At 40.1% G+C, this 22,703-nt stretch overlaps 1 protein-coding gene across 4 annotated transcripts in view; it reads left to right on the top strand.

Moving 5' to 3' along the window:
- Positions 1-22,703, top strand: part of gnb1l (guanine nucleotide binding protein (G protein), beta polypeptide 1-like) — a 65,146-nt gene that overhangs the window by 24,640 nt on the left and 17,803 nt on the right. For all 4 annotated transcript variants that reach the window (XR_009794698.1, XM_061817774.1, XM_061817772.1 and 1 more), the window contains exons 3-5: positions 4,266-4,391; positions 4,484-4,646; positions 12,335-12,427. Coding sequence is in view for 3 of the 4 variants with exons in the window: in XM_061817774.1 (XP_061673758.1) it covers positions 4,266-4,391; positions 4,484-4,646; positions 12,335-12,427 (382 nt within the window). In the remaining variant the exon portion in view is untranslated. The remainder of the gene's footprint in view (positions 1-4,265; positions 4,392-4,483; positions 4,647-12,334; positions 12,428-22,703) is intronic.

Below are 22,703 nucleotides of genomic sequence, written 5' to 3'. Positions count from 1 at the left end.
AAAAGGGTCAGTTGGGAATTTATTGAGTTAGTCAGAGAATTTCCATGCAAATAGAGGAAAAGGTACCCTTAAGAGTTGTCACCCCTTACTGAAGCCCAGACAATAAGCCCCTTCGTGATATCTAAGTGAGAGAGAGAAGAAAAGCAAACAGCTCTAGAAGTCACAACATAACTAGAAACAAGTGCTATGCACACAGAGCTAATAGTTATAACATAACAATGAGCCCTGTAAAGTTTGTATAAAACAAATTGAAGTCATATTTGGTATATATAAAACACATTTTCCAAGACAACATTTTCTTAAAATCAGGTATTGTAGTGTGTTCCTTAAGAACCCTGTGTGGAAACGCTAAGATTTTATATTATAACGGACTCAAATTCCAATGCAGTTGTGCCCTTGTGTTACTGTAATTTCTTGTGTGTAATGCATCCTGAAGTATAATGCACACCCCCAAGGTTGACCTAAAAAAATCAGGAAAACCCTTCTACCGATGTACAATGCCCACTACCATTTTGCTGCTGTCCATATGGTCAAATATTGGGAATTATTTGTATTTCTATTCTGCTAGGTTAGTACTTTTAACCCTATCTACTTGTATTGGTTTTTTAAAAGTTGTCTATCTGATCCTTGTGCATGTGCTGATGCAGTCGTAATATATATCTCAGGACAGGCCACAGTACATGCCTGTCCTGGTCCCTGTCATTGTCAAAACAGAATCATTCAACCAATTAAAATAAATGCTCAATGATGGCACAACATTTTATTAATGCTGTTGATAACACATATTACAGTCTTAAATCAACAATTTAACATTGTTTATCTTAAAGTGGACCCCTCCCACTTGTACAATCTGTGGATGAACATTTGTCGAGGCTCCGTCAATTGAATAGGTGGTTAGGCAAGGTGTGCACTGCACTCTGCGTGCGTTTCATTGACAATTTCTGCCTTTTTTGGGATCGTAAAAATCTTTACAAAGAAGACTGTTTCTGTCTAAATAGACAAGGGGTTAAGCGATTAGCTGCCAACATTTTCTACTGTGTACGTCAGCCACCGCCCTGTAAAGAAAATGTTTACAAAAACCAAGGACAAAAGGATCCAGTTGTTCCCAAACAATCAGAGGAACAAGAGGTAAGGCAAGACAAGGTGCACACAGATTCATTTGCGTCATCCAAACAATGTGATGAGCAAATGACAAATGGAATGTGCCAGTGCTTTAAATCTCCCACACGTATTCCTGCCCCATTGGAGCCATCCATACCTCTGAATCTCCCCTTTATGACTACAACAACCATACAATCTGCAGTAGATTTTGGCTCCCCCTCTCCCAGCCTGAATGCAATTTTGGGTCTGATGGATAGGATGAAGACTATTGTCAACAAGCCCATACCACGTCAAGATCTTCCTCCCATCCCCCCTCGCCTAAAACCACCGTCCACTAAGCGAAAGGCCCCTCCTCCACCCATGAAGACTATTTGTAAATCTGACTGATATTTACCGGGTCTTTTCCAGAATAACTCAGACCCGTATGGAGATCAGGCATTTTTCATCCCTGAAATTTCAAGGGACAGAAAATTGGTCAAAAAGATATGGCACCAAAAAAGTAGAACTTCCAACTTAGTGAGGATAAAATGTGAGTCAATCAAACCATTCTCTCCAGCCATCTCTGCGAGACTATCTCTTTTTAATATTAGGTCAATGGGTAACAAATCAATGTTGATCAATTACATCATTGGTCTGGACTTTTTGTTATTAAAGGAAACGTGGTTAACGAATACTAGACACATTTGACTTCTCTCAACATATTAAGAGGCCAACTCACACTCAAGGTCACATCTTAGACCTGGTCATCTCTAAGGATGTTGAAGTTCTATCGATTGACATTAAGGATATGTCTATTTCTGACCATATTTGTGTCTTTTTTGAATTACAGATTCTTCCAAAAGTTCAGACAACCTCTATCTCTATTAGGAAAAGGTACATAAATGAAAGTACTGCCACAAAGTTTATGGAGACTGCGGCTGTGCCACTGACTGTGAATGCTCAGATAGTTGATGAACTTTTGGACAATTTCACCTAGAAAATCACAAATGCTATGAATGCTGTCGCTCCTGTTAAAACTAAGACTATCCTGAGGCGACCTAGAACACCGTGGAGGAGCACAATGATGGTGAAGCAATCTAAATTGGAGTGTAGGAAAGCGGAGCACAAGTCGAGAAAAAATAAACTCCAAATTGACTATGACCTCTACAGACAGTGTCTATGTAATTTTAACCAAGAGTTAGTTCGAGCTAGACAACAAAACTTTTCTGAAATCATCAATAATAACCTCAACAATACTTGTGCTCTATTTGCTGTGGTTGACAAGCTTACACCCCCCCTCCTCCACGGATCTGATAGATCCAGAACTCGTAACAGCTGACAAAATGCAATGAGTTTGCCTGTTATTTTAGTGAAAAAAATACAATTCATCAGGTCAAATGTCAGCACAAATCATCAAAAAAATGGAATGATCTCACATATGAAGCCACCCAGAGAAAACTCTATTAACTTGTCAGAATTTGGTACAGTTGACCAAAAAACTGTAGAGAAAACTGTTCAGTAGTTGAAACCATCAACGAGCTGTCTCGACTCAATACCATCTGACTTTTTCAAAACTATTGTGAAGTCAGTGCTGCCTGATTTGCAGCAAATAATCAATTGCTCACTTCAGTCTGGCGAGTTTCCCAAAGCTCTCAAATTAGCTGCTTTTAAGCCTCTTTTAAAAAACAGAGCACTGGATGATTCCATGTTAGCATGCTATAGACCCATCTCAAATCTCCCGTTCATAGTCAAGATTCTTGAGAAAGTTATTTTTAATCAACTCAGAAATTTCTTGAATTTAAATGGACTTTTTGACAAATTTCAATCACGTTTCTGAACTCATCACAGTACCGAATCTGCTCTTATCAAAGTGCTAAATGACACAAGGTTGAATACTGACTCAGGAAAGGTGTCAATTTTGGTCTTGTTGGATCTCAGCGCAGCTTTTTATACGGTAGATCAAAATATACTGGTAACAGGTTGGAAACGTCGATAGGACTAAATGGAATGGTCCTTAAATGGTTTAGGTCCGATGTCGAGGAAAGGAGCTACTTTGTGACCATTGGAGGTGCTCGGTCACAGCGAATGGCAGGGACGTATGGGGTCCCTCAAGGGTCAGTTCTTGGACCTCTCCTGTTCAGCCTGTATATCCTACCCTTGGGTCATATTCTTCAGAACTTTAATTTTGACTACCATAGCTGTGCAGATGACACACAATTATATTTAGCAGTGTCTCCAGATGACTACAGTTCAATTGAGGTATTGTCCCACTGTCTAAATCAGATAAATAACTGGATGAGCCAAAATTTTCTTCAACTAACTCACAGCAAAACTGAGACAATTGTTTTTGGCAATAAAGAAAATAGAATTGCTGTTAGTAAGCACCTGGACTCTCCATCTTTAAAAACCAAGGATCAAGTCCAAAAACTTTGTGTTCTGATTGATTCCGACCTGACTTTCAACAATCATATCAAATCAGTCACAAAAACTGCCTTCTACCATCTGAAAAACATATCTAGAGTCAAGTCTTGTATGTATTAAGGAGACCAGGAAAAGCTTATCCATGCTTTTATCTCAAGTAGACTTGACTACTGTACTGTCTTCTGACTGGACGCTGCAGCTCGCGTTCTGACCAAAACAATGCGGTCAGAGCATATAACTCCAATCCTAAAGTCCTTGCACTGGCTTCCAGTCAGCTTTGGAATAGATTTTAAAATTCTGCTACTGGTCTATAAATAACAAAATGATTTAGATCCTGAATACATGAAAGAAATGCTTTTGGAATACAAACCCAGTAGAGCTCTGAGATGGACTGACTCAGGTCAAATAGTGCAGCGCAGAGTCCAAGGCAAACATGGTGAAGCAGCATTTGCCTATTATACTGCACACAAATGGAATAAGTTGCCAACAGAGGTGAGGTCAGCCCCAAGTATGAATGTTTTTAAATGCAGGTCGAAAACTCTTCTTTTTTCTCATGCTTTCTAGAATATATCCACTTTTTGGTCAGATTACTTGCACTGTATGCGGTTTTAATTGTCTTTTTTTTTAAATATTGTGTTTGTCATTCTATCGATCTAGTCTGTCTTTCAGTCTGTCTAAAACTGGAAACTCACTGTATCTCAATGTGTCGAGGAGGTACATTTAGATTTTACAGTTTTTATTTTTCAGCTTTTCATTTTTTGCAGATCAGGGAAGGGTGCCATCCATATGTGGAATCTTAACACCAGGAGGGCAGACAGAATTATAGAAGGTCATTCTGGTAGTTCTGTCATCTGGGTCAGTGCACTTCCCTCAACAGATACACTCATTAGGTTAGTGTGCTGTTGTTGGTCATATGGTTCTGGTTCCCATCACATTAATTGATGAAACATCTATCTCTTTTCTTTTTGTCCTGATGGATAAGTCAAGGACGGGACATGAGAGTCTGTCTTTGGGATTTAAGCAAAGGTTCCAATGAGCTGATGGACTCTCTCACAACAGGAAGTGTTGGATTCTGTCAGTGCTCCTTACTGGAGACAGGGCAGCGGACATGCCTACTCGCCTTTGGAGGACAACAAACTGAGGAGGTTAGTTCTCATGGTATTATGCTGTGATCACTCCCTAATTTATTCAGGACAGATTGAATGATTTTTCAGAGTTGCCAAATATTACGGAATGCCCTTAAACAGCTTAAAACGTGTTTCATACAGTGACACTACACAACATCACTGCACCCCATTCTTTACGATCACAGTCTTTGTCTTTATCTTTTCAAATCAAACACTGTCAGAAAGGTGGAACCAGAATATGTGACTGGTCTATGCAACCGGAAAAATTTGTTACCATGGCAATGACAACAACAATGGATCACACCAATATATTTTTTTGTCTGGACATGTGTGAGTGAGTGGGCTGAACAAAATTGAGAAAAATGTTTGGTGGTTGTCGCTGGTACTTGGGAGAGACCAGTGTCCAATTTCTATTGGAATTTTTTCCTATGGAATGACATAAAAAGCCTAAAGAAACAGTTACATACATGAGATTTGCCTTCATTGAAGCCCTGCGTGGTGCAGCCTGAGGCCCGGCGCACGTCAGATGCTACACATCATAAAAGTCTCCTTTCCGCAATATAATGTTATTCCAAGTGTTGCACTGCTGTCACTGGTCATTCATTTGCACGAAGTGAAGACACTTGTTTTCCGCCACCGTCATTGGGGACAAGCTTGTCTTGGTGCGGCTTCTTTATTGGCTTTTGCGTTTTCTTTGTTGGTTTTCTCCATGTCCTCTTTGGGTTTGGCAGACTCGGCATCAAAACTGGGATCTGAAATGTTTTAATTTGAACCATTCTGGGAGAACCGTAATGTTAGTCCCGGTTCCAATCGGTTCTCAATTCTCTATGCCAGTTTTCAAACTGGGGGGGAAGGATTGTTTCAGCACCCCCACCTACGCTTGACAATCCCTCACTGGTTTTAAATTGTTTTTTTACAATTTTCAACGCTCGCAACATACGCCCCACCCCTATTGGAGGAAATTTCAAGCGGCTGTGGAAAAAGTTCATCTCCCAAGAGGGGAGCGTGTCCAAAAAAGTTGGAAAACTGCTGCTTGATGCCAAACCCTAGCTGTTTAAAGTATAAGATGACCTTTATTAGTCCTTTAATGGGGACAATTGAACTGTGCTGCGATAGTGGACCCAGGCAATAAAAAATTCACATGCAAGAGAAGACCTCTTTATAAGAGGTAGATTCCACGAAATAGAAACCTACCTACGTATCCTATACAATCCACCAATGTTATGCTTGTTTTCCAAATGGAGTGTTCAGTAGGGCTTCAACAACAAATCGAGAGAAATAGAAAATTAAAAGTGTTGGCAACGAATTTCATTATTGATTAGTTTTGTTGCAAGATCATCATCAGTCAACTGGTGCATTGTGTAATTACTATGTCAATCATTCGCTCTGTTACAGGCCACAGAGCAGAGTGGCGTGTTACTGAGCGAGAAAGCAAAGCCATATTGACATTATGGATGCATTCTGTAGTGTCTTTTTTTAAAGAAACATGGCTTGGGCAGAGAAATACAGCAAAATCTTGGAAGCATTTTACTCTCCACAAAGATAGGGAATGAGTTGCATGAAGTGAGGTGGATTTGAGCTCAGACTAAAGGGTAAGTCACTAATCTGATGAGCTCAGTATGGTAGCCATACTGAATGGTCCAGTCAGTTCTACAATCAGGTTGCAAAATGTTTGTGCTTCATCTTGCTGACGACGACAGCATTCTGGAACAAAAAAAAAAAAGGTCTTCCAAAAAAAAAAAAAAAAAGTGTGTGTGTGTGTGTGTATATATATATATATATATATATATATATATATATACACACACATCCATTTTCTTAGCCGCTTATCCTCACGAGGGTCGTGGGAGTGCTGGAGCCTATCCCGGCTGTCAACGGGCAGGAGGCCAATCGCAGGCAGGTCACATGGCAAACAAAGAGACTAACAAAAGACCAACAGCCGCACTCACAATCACATCTAGGGGCAATTTAGAGTCTCCAATTAATGCATGATTTTGGCATGTGGGAGGAAAATGGAGTGCCCGGAGAAAACCCACGCAGGCACAGGGAGAATGTGCAAAGTCCACACAGGTGGGGCCGTGATTGAACCCAGGACCTCAGAACTGTGAGATGGAATGAATAGAAGTTGACCCAAATGATTTGTTTTTTCAGCCACATGATGTGGTGGTCTGGATTTGGCCCTGGGCCTTGAGTTTGAGACCTGTTTTAGTCTCATCTGTGCTTTTGTTCACATTCATGGTCTTCACTCCTGCCCTCTTAAGGTTGTAACTGATGTCACTCGCAGTTGTTTTAAGCTCTTTCTTTACACCTCTCAAAAGGGTTACTCCACTTTTGTTTATTACATTTTGTACCAGTGGTTATTCTCCTCCTTGGAACATTCCAAATGGTTGTATTGGCTATGGTCAATGTTTGTACATTGACTAATTCTTTTCGCCACTTTGCATTTGCTCATTTTTCACCCAACACAGAGTTCTCTGGTTTTCACTTCGGTTACACCTATAACTCCTGGGATATAAATATGGTTTTATGAGAATAACCCAAATCTGGAGACATTAATCAATATTAATTATTAACCAATGCAACAGGACTCACCTGGGCAACACACTGCACCTATAATTTCCATAGTCCAATACTTTATTACATTTGAAATGTTTGAGTTCAATTAAAAGTTGTTGAAACTGTATCAACCCTGAAAAGAAATCTGAATGTTTTATATCTTGCCTCGTGGTTATCTTTTGATCAAGCTATAAATACAAATTCCAATCAAATAAAGTTCCGATGGCAACACAGTGGAGCAGCTATAGAGGGTTGGTCTCACAGTTCTGAGGACCTGGGTTCAAATCCCGGCCCCACCTGTGTGGAGTTTGCATGTTCTCCCCGTGCCTGTGTAGGTTTTTTCCGGGCACTCCGGTTTCCTCCTATATCCCAAAAACATGCAACATTAATTGGACGCTCTAAATTTGCCACTAAGTGTGATTGTGAGTGCGACTCTTGTCTGTCTTCATGTGCCCTGTGATTGGCTGGCAACCAGTCCAGGGTGTACCCTGCCTCCTGCCCGTTGACAGCTGGGATAGGCTCCAGCACACATGTGACACTTGTGAGGAGAAGCGGCTAAGAAAAATGGATGGATGTTCCAATGGTTTTAGAGCGGAGTAGATGAGTAATGTAAGGAGATGTTGTTAATTGACTTGTCAGAATTAGCATCCTGGGCCAAATGAGATTGAGTGCTTGATTAAAATCTTTGTTTCTGGTCATTTGTTTTTGTCATGTGTCATGCTCAACACTCACTGGCCTGTAATGTCTAGTGCTGAGCCAGTGTTAATGGAGGTAGAGGGCTGTTTGCTATCCAGGCATCTTTTATTACATTCAGATTCATGTTACTTGTACTGTGGAGGAGCCACACTTGAAAGGGACAGAAGAGTCACCTGATCCAACCAAATGCACCTTTGCTAACCCCCATCCCGTGGGCTAGGCACTAGGGCGCCTTGGACTCCACAGTACCTCAATAATACCATTGTACTAACAGACACAGACAGAAAACACAACGCATGTAACATCCCAGACCAAGAAGGAGACAATTGTTGATTGAGCTTTTTTGTTTCTCCACTCAATTACACAGGCATAACTGGTGCAGACAGATTCTTATCATGCTCAAATTTGACATCCACGATTAAAGGCTATGATTAATACGCACTTGCCAGTATCAGTGATGAAAGTCCTTCGGATTTTCACGGTATTCCGGATTTTTTAATTTTCATTAAAATTGCTCCTGAAAATTGAGGAGAAATTGCCTAAAATTAATCCGGATATGAGTTCACAACATTGAGCAAAAATGCATTTCAGTTGTTTTGCTTTCACGAGCATAGCCATGTTGAGGCACTAACACTAGTAACAGTAACGTCCCTCCCCACGCATTATCTCAAGACTTCGCGTATTTTGTGTGGTCTTGACATGAATTTACGTGTTTATTTCATAAATGTTGTTAACTAAACGAGCCTGCTCCAAAACAACTGGTAGTAACCCGGAAATAGGAAATGGAAGTTAACCGTACTGAGCGTGTACAGAGCATGTAGGAAAGTGCATGTTCAGAACTGCTTCGCGTAATGCAAGCGCATTTACGTCGAAAGTCATCAACATTATGAGCCATGTCAAAGGAAATTCAGTTAGACTAGGGTGCTCCTTGCATCCATCATGAGGCAGTGTGACGGCGTAAAAAACAAAACAAAACAAAAAAAACATAAGACCACCTCGCGCCGATAATGTTGAGCTAAACTTTCTGCATTTTCAAAACACTGCGAGTACAGACCGTTCATGTTTATTCCTTGACCGGCCAGTGCATTTAACTTTTCTTCAGATAAAGTTTGTCAGATCAAGAATTTTTATTGATGAAAAATTTTAAATACCGTTTTATATAATCTTCTACTAATATCAATAGAAATTGGAAATTATCATTTCTGAGTTTTACATTTTAGTTTTACATTTTAGTTATGTATTTGTTTATTTTATTTTTAATTCACAGTTATGTTATATTAATCTAGTAAATTATTTAAGGCCATCCCTAATTACACCCAAAACTTTATCTGCGAGCATGACTGACCACACGTACATTTTTCAAATGTGAGTGACTGGAGATATATATATATATATATATATATATATATATATATATATCCTATCTAACCTGCTCACTCCGAGCGAGAACCTCAACATCTTCATTTCTGCCACCTCCAGTTCTGCTTCCTGTTGTTTCTTCAGTGCCACTGTCTTCTAATCCGTACATCATGGCCGGCCTCACCACTTTTCTCATTCACGCACATATATTCTGTTTTACTTCGGCTAATCTTCATTTCTCTCCTTTCCACTGCATGTCTCCATCTTTCTAATTGTTCCTCTGCATGCTCCCAGCTTTCACTGCATATCACAATATGATTCCAGTCTAACCTCATCTGTCAGCCTATCCATTACCACTGCAAACAGGAAGGGGCTCAGAGCTGATCCCTGATGCAGTCCCACCTCCACCTTAAATTCCTCTGTCACACCTAAGGCACACCTCACCTTTGTTCTGCTGCTATCATACATGTCCTGTACTATTTTAACATACTTCTCTGCCACACCAGACTTACGCATGCAGTACCACAGTTCCTCTCTTGGTACTCTGTCGTAGGCTTTCTCTAGATCCGCAAAGACACAATGTAGCTCCTTCTGACCTTCTCTGTACTTTTCCACTAGCATCCTCAAGGCAAATAATGCATCTGTGGTACTCTTTCTTGGCATGAAACCATACTGTTGCTCCCAGATACTTACTTCTTCATTGTGTGGCTCATCAACTATATACTATAATATGTATAATGTGGGGAAAAGGACAATTTTAGATGTCTTTTTACGGAATAGTTCACTTAATTCATTTGTCTTGAGATAAGATGGCATATTTTAATGACAAATGTCATTTTGTGCTATCCAGTGATAGGGGAATGGGGGGCAAAAAAATCTGGGCTTGGCCCTTGGGGAACTTCTGGCCAATTTTTTTTTTTTGGTCAGGACTTGGAAATGTTACTTTCAATTTTTGTCTGAATTTTGTTCACAGCCATCCATTTTTTCAAAAATTTCCCGGGGATATATGCCCCTGTACCCCCCTAGCAGGACTTCACACCTTCAATGGTCACGTTTGTATTTTGAGGAATTTTGACAAAACTCCACTTTCATCTCTACAGTATGCAACAACTTTGATTTGGATTTTCACAGCCATGGCTGTAATGTAGGTCATAGGCTTTACTATTGACTATTGAAAGTGTGGAAAAGTATGGTATTTGATTTAATAAATATTTAGGTCTGCAAAACTATGGAAAATGGAAACTTCTTCTTTTCCTTTCGGCTTGTCCCGTTAGGGGTAGCCACAGCATGTCATCTTTTTCTATCTAAGCCTATCTTGTGTATGTTCCTCTCTAACACCCACTGTCCTCATGTCTTCCCTAACAACATCCATCAACCTTTTCTTTGGTGTTCCTCTTGCTCTTTTGCCTGGTAGCTCTATCCCCAGCACCCTTCTCCCAATATACTGAATATGTGTCAAACCAGACTTTTCCATCACACATGTGGTCGTTTAAAATGGTCAAACTAGAAAATGTACAGCATTTGCTAGATTACTGAAATGTTCACATTTCCTTTGAAAATTTGTATATATGAATGACTGTTCAAAGTCAAGCCTTCGAGGATTACAAGGGGAAAAAAAAATATTAGTAAAACTTTCTATTTTGACAGCATGTTTTAAGTCTGGACATTTTGGTGTGGAAAAAGTATGGAATTTTGTAATCTCAAATGTGTAGGGACCCTGAGTTCAGTTGTGTAAATGATAATAATGTATATACACCAATAGTTACTGTAAACATATTAGTAAGACTTGTTTCTTAGCTGCTGATTGTAGCAGAGAGCAATTAATTAATCCCGTGGATGTTTTATTTATGGTCAAGGTGATGAAGCAAATGAACAGCAGATATCCTGGAGCAATGGTATCTCCTTTAAGGCCCAAATTATTAGACATGTATGTAAACAAGCTGGTCAGAGAAATAGATTGATCGCCTCAAGGGCTATTGAGTGTGAGGGCTAATGAGAATAAATATGCAAATCAACACGTACAAAGTAGGAAGGACGTTTTGTCGGGATCTAGGTACGCTGGCATAGCTACAAACTTCACTCAACCTATTTAGAATTAGTGCCAGTATGTGCCGGAAAAGACCATTCATGACATGGGATGTGTCAACTACAGCCGGATTTATTATAGACTGTGGTGGCTGCTGTGTGATGATGAATGGTGCTACGCTGCGTGTTGCAGAACCTCTGATCTGCGGAGGTCCTGAAACCACAGTGACAGCTTCAGGTTACAGACTTCCTTTTGTTGTTTTATATTTGAAATTCAGGCAGTCAAATTAAACGTTTTACAGGATCTTTGATGTACACACATACAGCTGTGTATAAATGAGTCTGAATTATGAAAACAAACATGCAAGCTGCAGTTATGACATTGCTTACTCGCTGAAGAACGTGAAATTATTGTCTCACCCTGTAAAGGAAAAAGTTTTTTTCTTTTTCAGTCGTCTCCATTACAGTTCTCGGCAGCTGTATGTTTTTGCCTAAATAGATGTAACAGAGAAAAACGGAAAGCTCGACTGCTTACAAATTATTTATTATACAATTACCAGTGTTCACGTTTGCAAGCGTTTACAAAACAATTAAAAAATGAACTTATTGTGTATGTTACGGGCCTCAAGTTGAATAATATTATTTTTTTGTCGTTGCTTTGAACTGACCTCTCCTACCTCACCTCTTGGAACCCTGAAAAGCGGAAGTGGAGGGAAGAAGACAGCCAGTTGTTGCTTCTTCCGCGGAAAGCATATTCTGGAATAAGAAGGGAGATTCCCGTCGCCTTTATGCTTGCTGTGGACAAATCCCGGTCAACTATTGGCTCCGCCCCCCATCACAATAACCCTTAAGCTCCACATTTGTGTATATCACACTTAAGCTTCACAATTGTGTATATCACATATGATGTATATGGGTTCGAGATATGCATCCTTTCACCACAAACATTTTATAGCATGATGTAGACACAAAACTATTGTTCTGAGTTGCTTTTTATTTCTGTATTTTTTGCGGGGGAGGGGGTGTGAGTTAAACGTCACTTATTAGTGACTTCCTCCTGTTTTCTGCAGCTCAAGATTGTTGAACTACCCAGTAAGACACTGGTGTGCAGCCTGGTACCAGATTCAAAATTGGGGTTGGTCATGTGTGTCAAACTCTGGCAGGTAAGCATGAACCAGTCCTTCTTTCAGCTCACCATTAGTATCAGTTAGGTGTGTAACAGTAGCTGTATTTGTATTTCGATTTTTCTCAGCGGGAATTAACCTCTATTATTTTACCATTTTATTACAGGAAATATGTTCCTGTTTCCAGAAAAAAAAATCTGTTTTATCTTTTGCATTTTATTCTCTTACTGTACCAAGTGTGACCATAACTGTAGTCTTAATCCAAGGTACAAACTCAAATATGATTTTTGGTGTATTATCAAAAAATAGAAATAACTGCATTCATGGCAAAATGTCTGGGTTCTTGGGGTTCACCCAGTCCACTTTTGAGGTACAATAGATTCTGCTCTCTTTCTCTTTCCTCGCTACACATTTTTTATGCATATGTGCTTCAGTCTGATTGGCTAGCAAACCATAACAAGGGGCACTTTCAGGAAAGTCAACAAAAATTCACACGCAAGACATAGCACATAATTTAGAGCCCGACAGCTCGTCCTGGGCCATTTTTCCAAGAGTTTCTTCTAGAGTTGGAGAGTCCCAACACTGTAATTAGAGTGTTTGGAATGGCTGGGGGTTCTCACTCATATATCAGCCTGCAGCTGTACATCCAATCTTATCCCAGCACAAGTTCTTTCTGTTTTTTAAATTAACGAGTCCCTGTAATTATTTTTATGGCTAATAATTAATGTGTTGAGTTTTGAGCTTTGTGTGTGTGTGTGGGGGGGGTGCTTTAAAAATTGCTTTAATAAACAGAACAGATTTCCTCACATTGATTGTTATTTTTTTGTTCTTCACACATTTGTTTGCATTGCATTACTGTATGATTTATCTATTTTTACATTTTCCCTATGATTATCGTACGTTCATCTGATTTATAATTGTGAAAAACTAGTTGATTCAAAGCTTAACCTCACGAGGGTCGCAGGAATGTTAAATTATGTGTGTTTCTTTCGGCTTGTCCCTTTCGGGGACGCCACAGCGTATCATCTCAGATGAACGCATATATATGTTTTGCACAGTTTTTGCACCGGATGCCCTTCCTGACGCAACCCTTATCAGGGTGTGGAGGCCCCAGTGGGATACGAACCCACAACCCCTGGTTTACCAAACCAGTGCTCTAACCACTGAATTATATTATAACAAATTATACCATAACGTGTTGCCACTTAACATCAAAGTTTTAAAGGCCCTAGAGATTCATAATCATTTCAGGCTCATGCTTGATGCAACATATTCTTTTTTGCTTCCTCAGACACAGGATTTCCTAATAATTTTATTCTATTCAATTGTAGCGCATCCTTTTTTTATTTACCCTATTTAAGTTATTGGTTAATAATGTCATTTTTTCTTCATCCCTTCTGTTGCTGATTATTATTGAATTATCATCAACGGTTTTCTAACGTACTGTACTGCAAAATAAGTAAAGTATGTATGATTATTGCTTATATCTGACCCGACCAATATCAACACCGGCTAAAATTCAAGGCTGCAATATCGATCTCGATACTAAGTGAAAAAGTAGGACCGAGTCATCACTATTATAAACCCCTGCATTAAATGATTGATTATGCGGTGACAATGAAAGATGTCTTCCCCCCCACGATTTCAAGATAAAGAATAAAACTTTGTTCTGACTTCTGCATCCCTCCAAGCCTTAATTAGAAACTCCCCGCCACATATTAGGCCTGAAAGAACTTACTCTGTAAGTCGGATTTGCTCGAAAGCGACCGCTTTGAAAAGTGTGGGAAGAAAGTGCCTCCACATGTGGGTTTGACTTCACTTCTGATGTAGGGCTGAGCCTGGGGAACAGTGGTGATGTATGATCTGCAAGGCTTTTGTAGTGAACAGAGGCTGGCGAGGAAAAGGAAAAGTTCCTATACAGATATCCATCACTCTCAGCTCATCATCTTGATGCTTCGTAGCCATGACAACATGGTGGACACAAACCCAAGGATTAGTTCCTTATGTTGGAACAGTGCCATACAGGGCCTCAACTAGCCTCAATAGTAAACAGGCTGTTGCTCACGTGATTGTTGATTATTGATAGTAACCGCAGCAGCAGGATTAAATGATCCAGAGGTGTTACCTGACTGAAGTTTAAATGTTTTGTATTATTTACAGTTACTGGGCAATTGAGGCAGGGCTGCATTGATAGTAAGCAGATATTGAGGAAGTTTATTGGCATTGATCATTTGCAATTGGCAGACAGAAATACAGGTGAGGGATGGATTATGCATTATTATAAAAAAAAGAAGTAAATATAATTTTTTTTTAATGAATGGATGGAAAGAAAACATTTGCTTGAAAAGTGGGGTAACAACTATGAAATAGTGGTACCTTGAGATATGAGTTTAATTTGGCCCATGAGTGAGTGCTCACCTAAAATTGTTCTTATCTCAAACCGGATTTTCCCATTGAAAATAATCATGTAAATGTTATTAATCCATTCCGACCCCCAAAATTACACCCCATTTTTATTTTTCCACATTTTAAAATTAGAAAAGTGCATTTTTAAATAACAAATATTGTATTGTATTGTATTGTATAAAAACAAAAAAGAAAATGGAAAGAAAGGAACTGCTTTTGCAAAGTGTACTTTCCTTGGAGATGAGACGAATTTTGGAAACAGAAGATACTGGTGGAGGTGGAGGGTGGAGAAGGCACATGGAGGATGTTTGTGGAGGATGTGCTTTCTCTGTCACTTTTGCTCAGTCTCTTCTTCACACTTAATTGCAACATGTTTGTTTTCTTCACTTTTGTTGACCTTAATTTGTATCATTTCACTTATCTACCATGTGCTATTTTCAAAAAAAGGAGGACTATGTTCAAAATTCATACGTACAAATAACACTCCAATGTGAAGTCATATTATTATTAGATATTCAGTGGTACCTCGGTTTCCAAACGTCTCTGTTTCGAGATTTTTTTGCTTTGGTTTTCAAACGTAAATCGGTATACGAACGCCCCGACCAGCTGACCCACGATGATTTGTTATTGTGCTTTCGAATGTACCCCCGAAATCCCCGCACCCCACGCAACGCAACCAGTTGACCCACACACTCCTCTGCACGAGGATGTGTCTCAGTAGTGAGTTTTTCCTTCAAATTGAGCAACATTAACCCCCGGTCATGGCTCCAAAGAAGGCAAAAGGAACTGCTAGTGCTGAAAAAAGGAAAGTGGTGCATAAAACTGTCGACTTCAAGAAGGATTTGATAGCCGAATACGAATCTGGTGTGCGTGTTTCTGAGCTATCGAAGAAGTATGACATGGCGAAATTGACGATCACCACCATTCTGAAACACAAGGATGCCATCAAAGCAAGTGATGTTGCTAAAGGAGCACCCGTGTTGACCAAGCAGAGGCCACAGATCTTGGAGGAAGTCGAAAAGTCGCTTCTTATTTTCCTAAATGAGCAGGAGTTAGCTGGGAATAGTATTGCAAAGAAGGGAGGAGATGTTGCCTCATGAGGCTGAAGGCAGGAAGGATGTCTCAAGTGCCGATATAAAAGCTCTCTGTGCTAAACGGAACGACATCCATAATTTTGTACAACTCCATCACCCTAACAAAGCAAAATGTTGTAGAGCACTGCAAAATTTCAATGACGTTGTTATGAGCCACTTCAGGAAGGTGCTCAAAAGACGCCAGAAACAGTCTACATTAGATTCTGTCTTTGTTAAAAAGGGGCAAGTCACCCCCATCAAAGACATTTGAAACAGTTGTTTTGCATTGCTTTTTTTTCTTTTGTTCCATTAACCCTACCTCTCGTTGCAACTAAATGTTTTTTGTATGTTGTGTACTTTTTGTGCAAATAAAAGTATATAAAAATAAATAATAATAAATAAATAAAGTCTGTTTTTTCCCCCTCATTATTGCATTTATTTTAAGCAAAAAATAAATATATTTCTTAATTTAATTATATAAAGTATTTAAACTATACATATATTTTCTTCTATGCAGTTTATTATCAGGAAAAGCTAAAAAAAAAAAAAACGCTTTAAAAAATATTTTTTTGACTTGGAACGCATTATTTCATTTTCTATTCATTGTAATGGGAAAACGCGCTTCAGTTTTCGAACGTTTCACTTTTCAACCGGCCTTCTGAAACAGATTGTTATCAAGAACTGAGGCACCACTGTATTTTGGATATTAATTGAAAAAAAAAATTGAAAATAAAGAACATTTTTGTTTTGAAATCCAAGCAAAATCTGGATATGTGCCGGCTTTCACAGCCAAACACGCAAGAAACTTCCTTGACCCCACCCCTGATGTCTCCATCTTTAAATGTCTTTGTCTTTAAATCAATAGATGAATCAGATTAAAAATAAATGCATGAATTTGCTTCCTGTTATTACAAAACAGGAGATTTTTTTTAAATTGAGACAGAAAATCCACAACCATAAATTGATAATGATTCAGTTACTGGTTTGGGTTGTTAAAAAAATGGCTAAAAATGTTGACCAATGTTTTCCAAAGTTAGAAAAGAATACGTGTGCTTTCATGGAAGACTACAGAAATCTGAGAATATTTACTGAGAGGCTGAAATCCCAAGAATTTGGAAAATTTTAAGTTAATGTCTCAAAACAAATAATTTATCCAAACAATTATCAATTCATTTGATAACAATTAGTAGTTGAATAATAATCGCACCTCTGCAGACAAGTGTCAAGAAATATCATTAACTTGATTAATGGGTGCAGTTTGTCATTGTCAGTGTTGCAAATACTACTTCAACCTTCTTCTCTGTAATAGTTTTCAGTCGAACTTCAAAATCAAAGACCTCAAAAGACAAACTTGTATTTCAAACAATCATTGTGCACAGGTGTATTACCTAATTACGTACTCCCATCTAGTAATAAGACTGTGTTAATCATCTAGTGGCATAACTAGGCACCACCTAGAGAGGGGTGATGAACATCTATAGAAAACTTGCAAATGAGAGAGGAGGACAACTCAGCAAAAACCTCTGACAAATGGGAAGACAGATTTTAGAAATTCTGTCTATTGAGGGGCGGTAGGTTCATAGGCCACCACATGGTCTAAATGAAAACACTGGTGCTTGACCATTTCATGATTTCGTTCTTTTTGTTTTTTCAAGAAGGTTATGTACTCAAGACAGTACTGTAAAAATAAAAAATATATTTATAATTTCCTTGGTCTAGTTAGTACCTCAGCAGCAGAAAAAAAGATTATTAACATCTTTAGAGACTTAGTGGAGTGGCATGTTAAGTGAGTTACATTAATCCTGCCGAAAGGTCACGAAAGCATAAACTAGTTTTTCAGTGTCAGCCATGGCAGGATTTTTGTTTTTCATATTACGCAAGTTAATAATAAAAATAATGTCCTTGGCATTTGTTGGATGTGGGAGTTGAAGAATAAAACCAGATCAAATGGAAGGCCAAGCTCCCTTAATGGAGCCAAAAACAATAATCACAGTTGTAGAATTTATTAGTAAAAAGTCATCCAATTCTTCATTTTTCTGTGTTTCACCATATATCAGTAATATTGTGCTACATAACTGTTATATATTTTAAAATGTAAAGTATGAAAATGACTCAGAGATCGACTATGAATGGGCCTGCCACGATAATTACTATGTATATCGACTTATCGTTCAGTAAATAAGATAGACACGATCTTCTTTTCGAACCTGTTAAATTATCATTGTTGTGGTGAGTCAGCACACACATCACGCAGTGAGGCAGCAGAGTTGGACGGCTGTGTCATTAGCCACTTCTGAGCTCTTTGAAACCCAGCGGACCGTTAGTCTTGCTGGTGCTGGCTCTTTCCGAAACTCCACAACCTTATTCTAAATGCAGCATGTAGATCCACACATCAGAGACTCTTAAAGGAAAGTCAATTATACTTTATTATGTTTACATGTAGGGACAGAAGGGACAATGTGAATAGGGGTGTAAATGACAGCAGAGCTATCATTGTACAGTATAGATATTTGACAAGTAACGTTGCAAAGTCAAATCATTTTCTTATTTATAGATGGGGCGGCACATGGTGAAGACATGCAACAACTAATCAATAGGACAAGATGAGAGAGGACCAAAAAGTGGCAGGGCAGGCCAGGATAAGATGTGGGAATTGAGCAAGGCTGTGTGAATGCTGAGTGGTGCGGTGGGATATTCTAGTGTTCAAAGACCTGAAAGAATCTGTGACTTCATACTGTATCTTAATGCAACCTGTATCATTAGTGATCCCAGCACACGCAAGTTAAGCCTATAGCGTGTCTATGGATCTTATCAGTAAATGAACACCATATCACATCCAGCTGGTGTACTGAATTGCTGTACCGGCACATTGAGGAACAGTGGGTGGGTTCAGGAATTGCCACCTACCAACTTACTTTCACAGCTCCTATCAGCTGCCTCAACAATGGAAACGCAGAACATGGTCCTCTCGGACTCAATATCTCCTGCCTGCCTCGGGAGCTGGGCAAAGTTGCGTCGAAGGTGGGAGTACAAGCTCATTCTGACAGAGGACTCTGCCAGACATTCTCAACAGACCCTCAAAATACGTTTTCCCTGACGAGCACAGCTGCCCAGCCCCACTCGAGTTGTTGTCGGCAGGCCGGTCGTCCCTCCCAGTCACGCCCCTCGAGGTCTTAATGTCATTTCCCATATGAGCATTGGACTCTCCCAGCCAAGTGAGGGATCCCCCTCATTCCAAAGACTCCAAAAAGGGAAAAAGCGTGGCTACTCTAAACTGCTGTTTGGTGCATAGGGATAAACAACACTCAGGAACTGTCCCCTCACCCAAAGGCGAATGGAGACTACCCTCTCGTTCACTAAGATGACCCAATGTACAGACACCAATCAAAGGGGCATAAACTATGGTCACAACTGCTCATCGCCTCTCACCGTGGTCAACTCTGGAGTGGAAGAGATTCCAATCAATCTCAAGAGGACTGGTACCATAGACCCAATTGTGTGATGAAGTGAGCCTGTCTATATCTAGTTAGAACTTTTCAAGCTCACACACCAGCACACTCCCTCAATGGCAGAGAGGTGATATTCCACGTCCATAGAGTGAGCTTCTGTAGCTGGGTGTGGCACTGTTCCTTGCTTTTGATCGCCACCAAGCTCACAGTGCACCCAGAGGGAAACCTACTCTAGATCCATTCATTTTATTCATCATGATGGTTGTCTGTACTGTACTTTATCTGGTCACACATCTAGGACCTGTTTCCCATTGGTGACCCTACCAAGTGTGTGAAGCCCCTGAAACATACCTTCTGCTATCATTAGACACACACACACACTTCCAGCAGGATAACATCATGGCACATAGAGAGGAAAACTTCTTTTTATTTAGATTTGTACATTTTAGAGATTTTAAATACTTTAACACTCTTACCATGGTATTTGTTTTCTCAATGCAAACCATTCCATGCCAAGCGCTTCAAGAGCCAATGTCAAAGTTCCTGTTTTACTCTGGAACTTAGCCAGTTTATATGATCATGTCATTGACTGAGTAACTCTGTGTGGGGGTGGTAATTATGTTAAAGTAGATCGTTGAATTAACAATGTATCAGATAGGTCATGTCATATGTACTGTACCTTGAAAATTTGAGGTTAATCCGTGATCATTTAATGGTGTTCAGCAGTTACGAATTTTTATGGACGCAGCTATTTTGGTGATTCCCATGACCTACGTGCGCGGATGTGACAGATTATGTTCGCAAACAAAGGCTCGCTTATGTTGTGACACAATTATGGCCAGCGCTGATCTCTCGGATTTTATCCTCATCTGATGAAGAAATAGCTATATCGGTTGATCGGGATGAAGGAGGAATACTTACAAATCTTCTTCTTCTTTTCCTTTTGGCTTGTCCTGTTAGGGGTCGCCACAGCGTGTCATCTTTTTCCATCTTAGCCTATCTCCTGCATCTTCCTCTCTAACCCAACTGCCCTCATGTCTTCCCTCACCACATCCATAAACCTTCTCTTTGGTCTTCCTCTCGCTCATTTGCCTGGCGGCTTCCACCAATATACTCACTCTCTCGCCTCTGAACATTTCCAAACCATCGAATTCTGCTCTCTCGAATCTTCTCTCCAAAACATCCAACTTTGGCTGTCCCTCTAATGAGGTCATTTCTAATCCTATCCAACCTCCGAGCGAGAACCTCAATATCTTCATTTCTGCTACCTCCAGTTCTGCTTCCTGTTGTTTCTTCACTGCCACCGTCTCTAATCCATACATCATGGCCAGCCTCACCACTGTTTTGTAAACTTTGCCCTTCATCCTAGCAAAGACTCTTCTGTCACATAACACACCAGACACCTTTCGCCAGCTGTTCCAACCTGCTTGGACCCGTTTCTTCACTTCCTTACCACATTTACCATTGCTCTGGATTGTCGACCCTAAATATTTGAAGTCCTCCACCCTCGCTATCTCTTCCCCCTCCACTTTTCTCATTCACGCACGTATAATCTGTTTTACTTCGGCTAATCTTCATTCCTCTCCTTTCCAGTGCATGTCTCCGTCTTTCTAATTGTTCCTCTGCATGGTCCCTGCTTTCACTGCATATCACAATATCATCTGCGAACATCATGGTCCAATGGGATTCCAGTCTAACCTCATCTGTCAGCCTATCTATTACCACTGCAAACAGGAAGGGGCTCAGAGCTGATCCCTGATGCAGTCTCACCTCCACCTTAAATTCCTCTGTCACACCTAAGGCACACCTCACCATTGTTCTGCTGCCATCATACATGTCCTGTACTATTTTAACATACTTCTCTGCCACACCAGACTTACGCATGCAGTACCACAGTTCCTCTCTTGGTACTCTGTCATAGGCTTTCTCTCGATCCACAAAGACACAATGTAGCTCCTTCTGACCGTCTCTGTACTTTTCCACGAGCATCCTCAAGGCAAATAATCCATCTGTGGTACTCTTTCTTTCTGAAACCATACTGTTGCTCGCAGATACTTACTTCTGTCCTGAGTCTAGCCTCCACTACTCTTTGCTATAACTTCATTGTGTGGCTCATCAACGTTATTCCTCTATAATTCCCACAGCTCTGCACATCACCTTTGTTCTTGAAAATGGGAACTAGAACACTTTTCCTCCATTCTTCTGGCTTCTTTTCGCCCACTAGTATTCTGTTGAATAAGTTGGTCAAAAACTCCACATCCATCTCTCCAAATTGCTTCCATACCTCCACCGGTATGTCATCAGGACCAACTGCCTTTCCATTTTTCATCCTTTGTAGTGCCTTTCTGACTTCCCCCTTACTAATCATTGCCACCTCCTGGTCCTTCACACTTGCCTCTTCAACTCTTCCTTCTCTCCCATTTTCTTCATTCATTAACTTCTTAAAGTACTCTTTCCATCTATTTAGCACACTACTGGCACCAGTCAACACATTTCCATCTCTATCCTTAATCACCCGTACCTGCTGCACATCCTTCCCATCTCTATCCCTCTGTCTGGCCAACCTGTAAAGATCCTTTTCTCCTCCTTTCGTGTCCAAACTGGTGTACAGGTCTTCATATGCCTCTTGTTTAGCCTTTGCCACCTCTACCTTTGCCCTATGTCACATCTCGACGGAGGAATACTTCCAAATAAGTTCCTCAATACTGAAATACTTTATTCCTTTACCTAGAATTTAGACAGTGAATTTTATACAACAAATTGTAGCCGGTTGAATTTCAGAAAGCGAATTGTCGCCACTTCAATCTCAGGAGACTGAATATATTGCGTTTGAATTTTAAATGTTGAATTTTTTTACATATATACAACCTTTCCCACCTCCCTAAGAGGGGTTGCGTCAGCAGGGGCATCCGGCGTAAAAAGAGTGCCAAACAAATATGAGCGTTCATCTGAGATGACACGCTGTGGCCACCCCTAACGGGACAAGCCAAAAGAAAGTATAAACAACCTTTCCCACAATATAAGGCCCACCTTTCACTAATAAGTTCTACCAGAGTTGCCTTTTTCACATCCTTCATCATCACGATGGCTGTCCTCAGTGCAGGCTTCCAGAGGACAATGCCATGAAACTCGCTATGGAGGGAAATGCAATCCAGCTCCTTTGGAACTCTATTTCCTTCTACTTCGTCAAGTTCCTGACAACAAAGGTTCATCAGAGGATTGTCCATGGCTACGCATCGGGCACATATGCACCATTGATCCGTTTGCTGGCCTAAACGTACTCCAAAATTGATAAGATGGATGGATGGCATACGCACGTCGGCCTCCGAAAGTCAGACTCCGCGTCATTCCCGTCTGAAGTGCCATCCGGAAATTCTACATTATTTA

Source organism: Syngnathoides biaculeatus, chromosome 4 (assembly GCF_019802595.1).
Source record: "Syngnathoides biaculeatus isolate LvHL_M chromosome 4, ASM1980259v1, whole genome shotgun sequence".
In the NCBI taxonomy this organism is placed as follows: Eukaryota; Metazoa; Chordata; class Actinopteri; order Syngnathiformes; family Syngnathidae; genus Syngnathoides; species Syngnathoides biaculeatus.
This window is presented reverse-complemented; position numbering and strand designations above follow the sequence as displayed.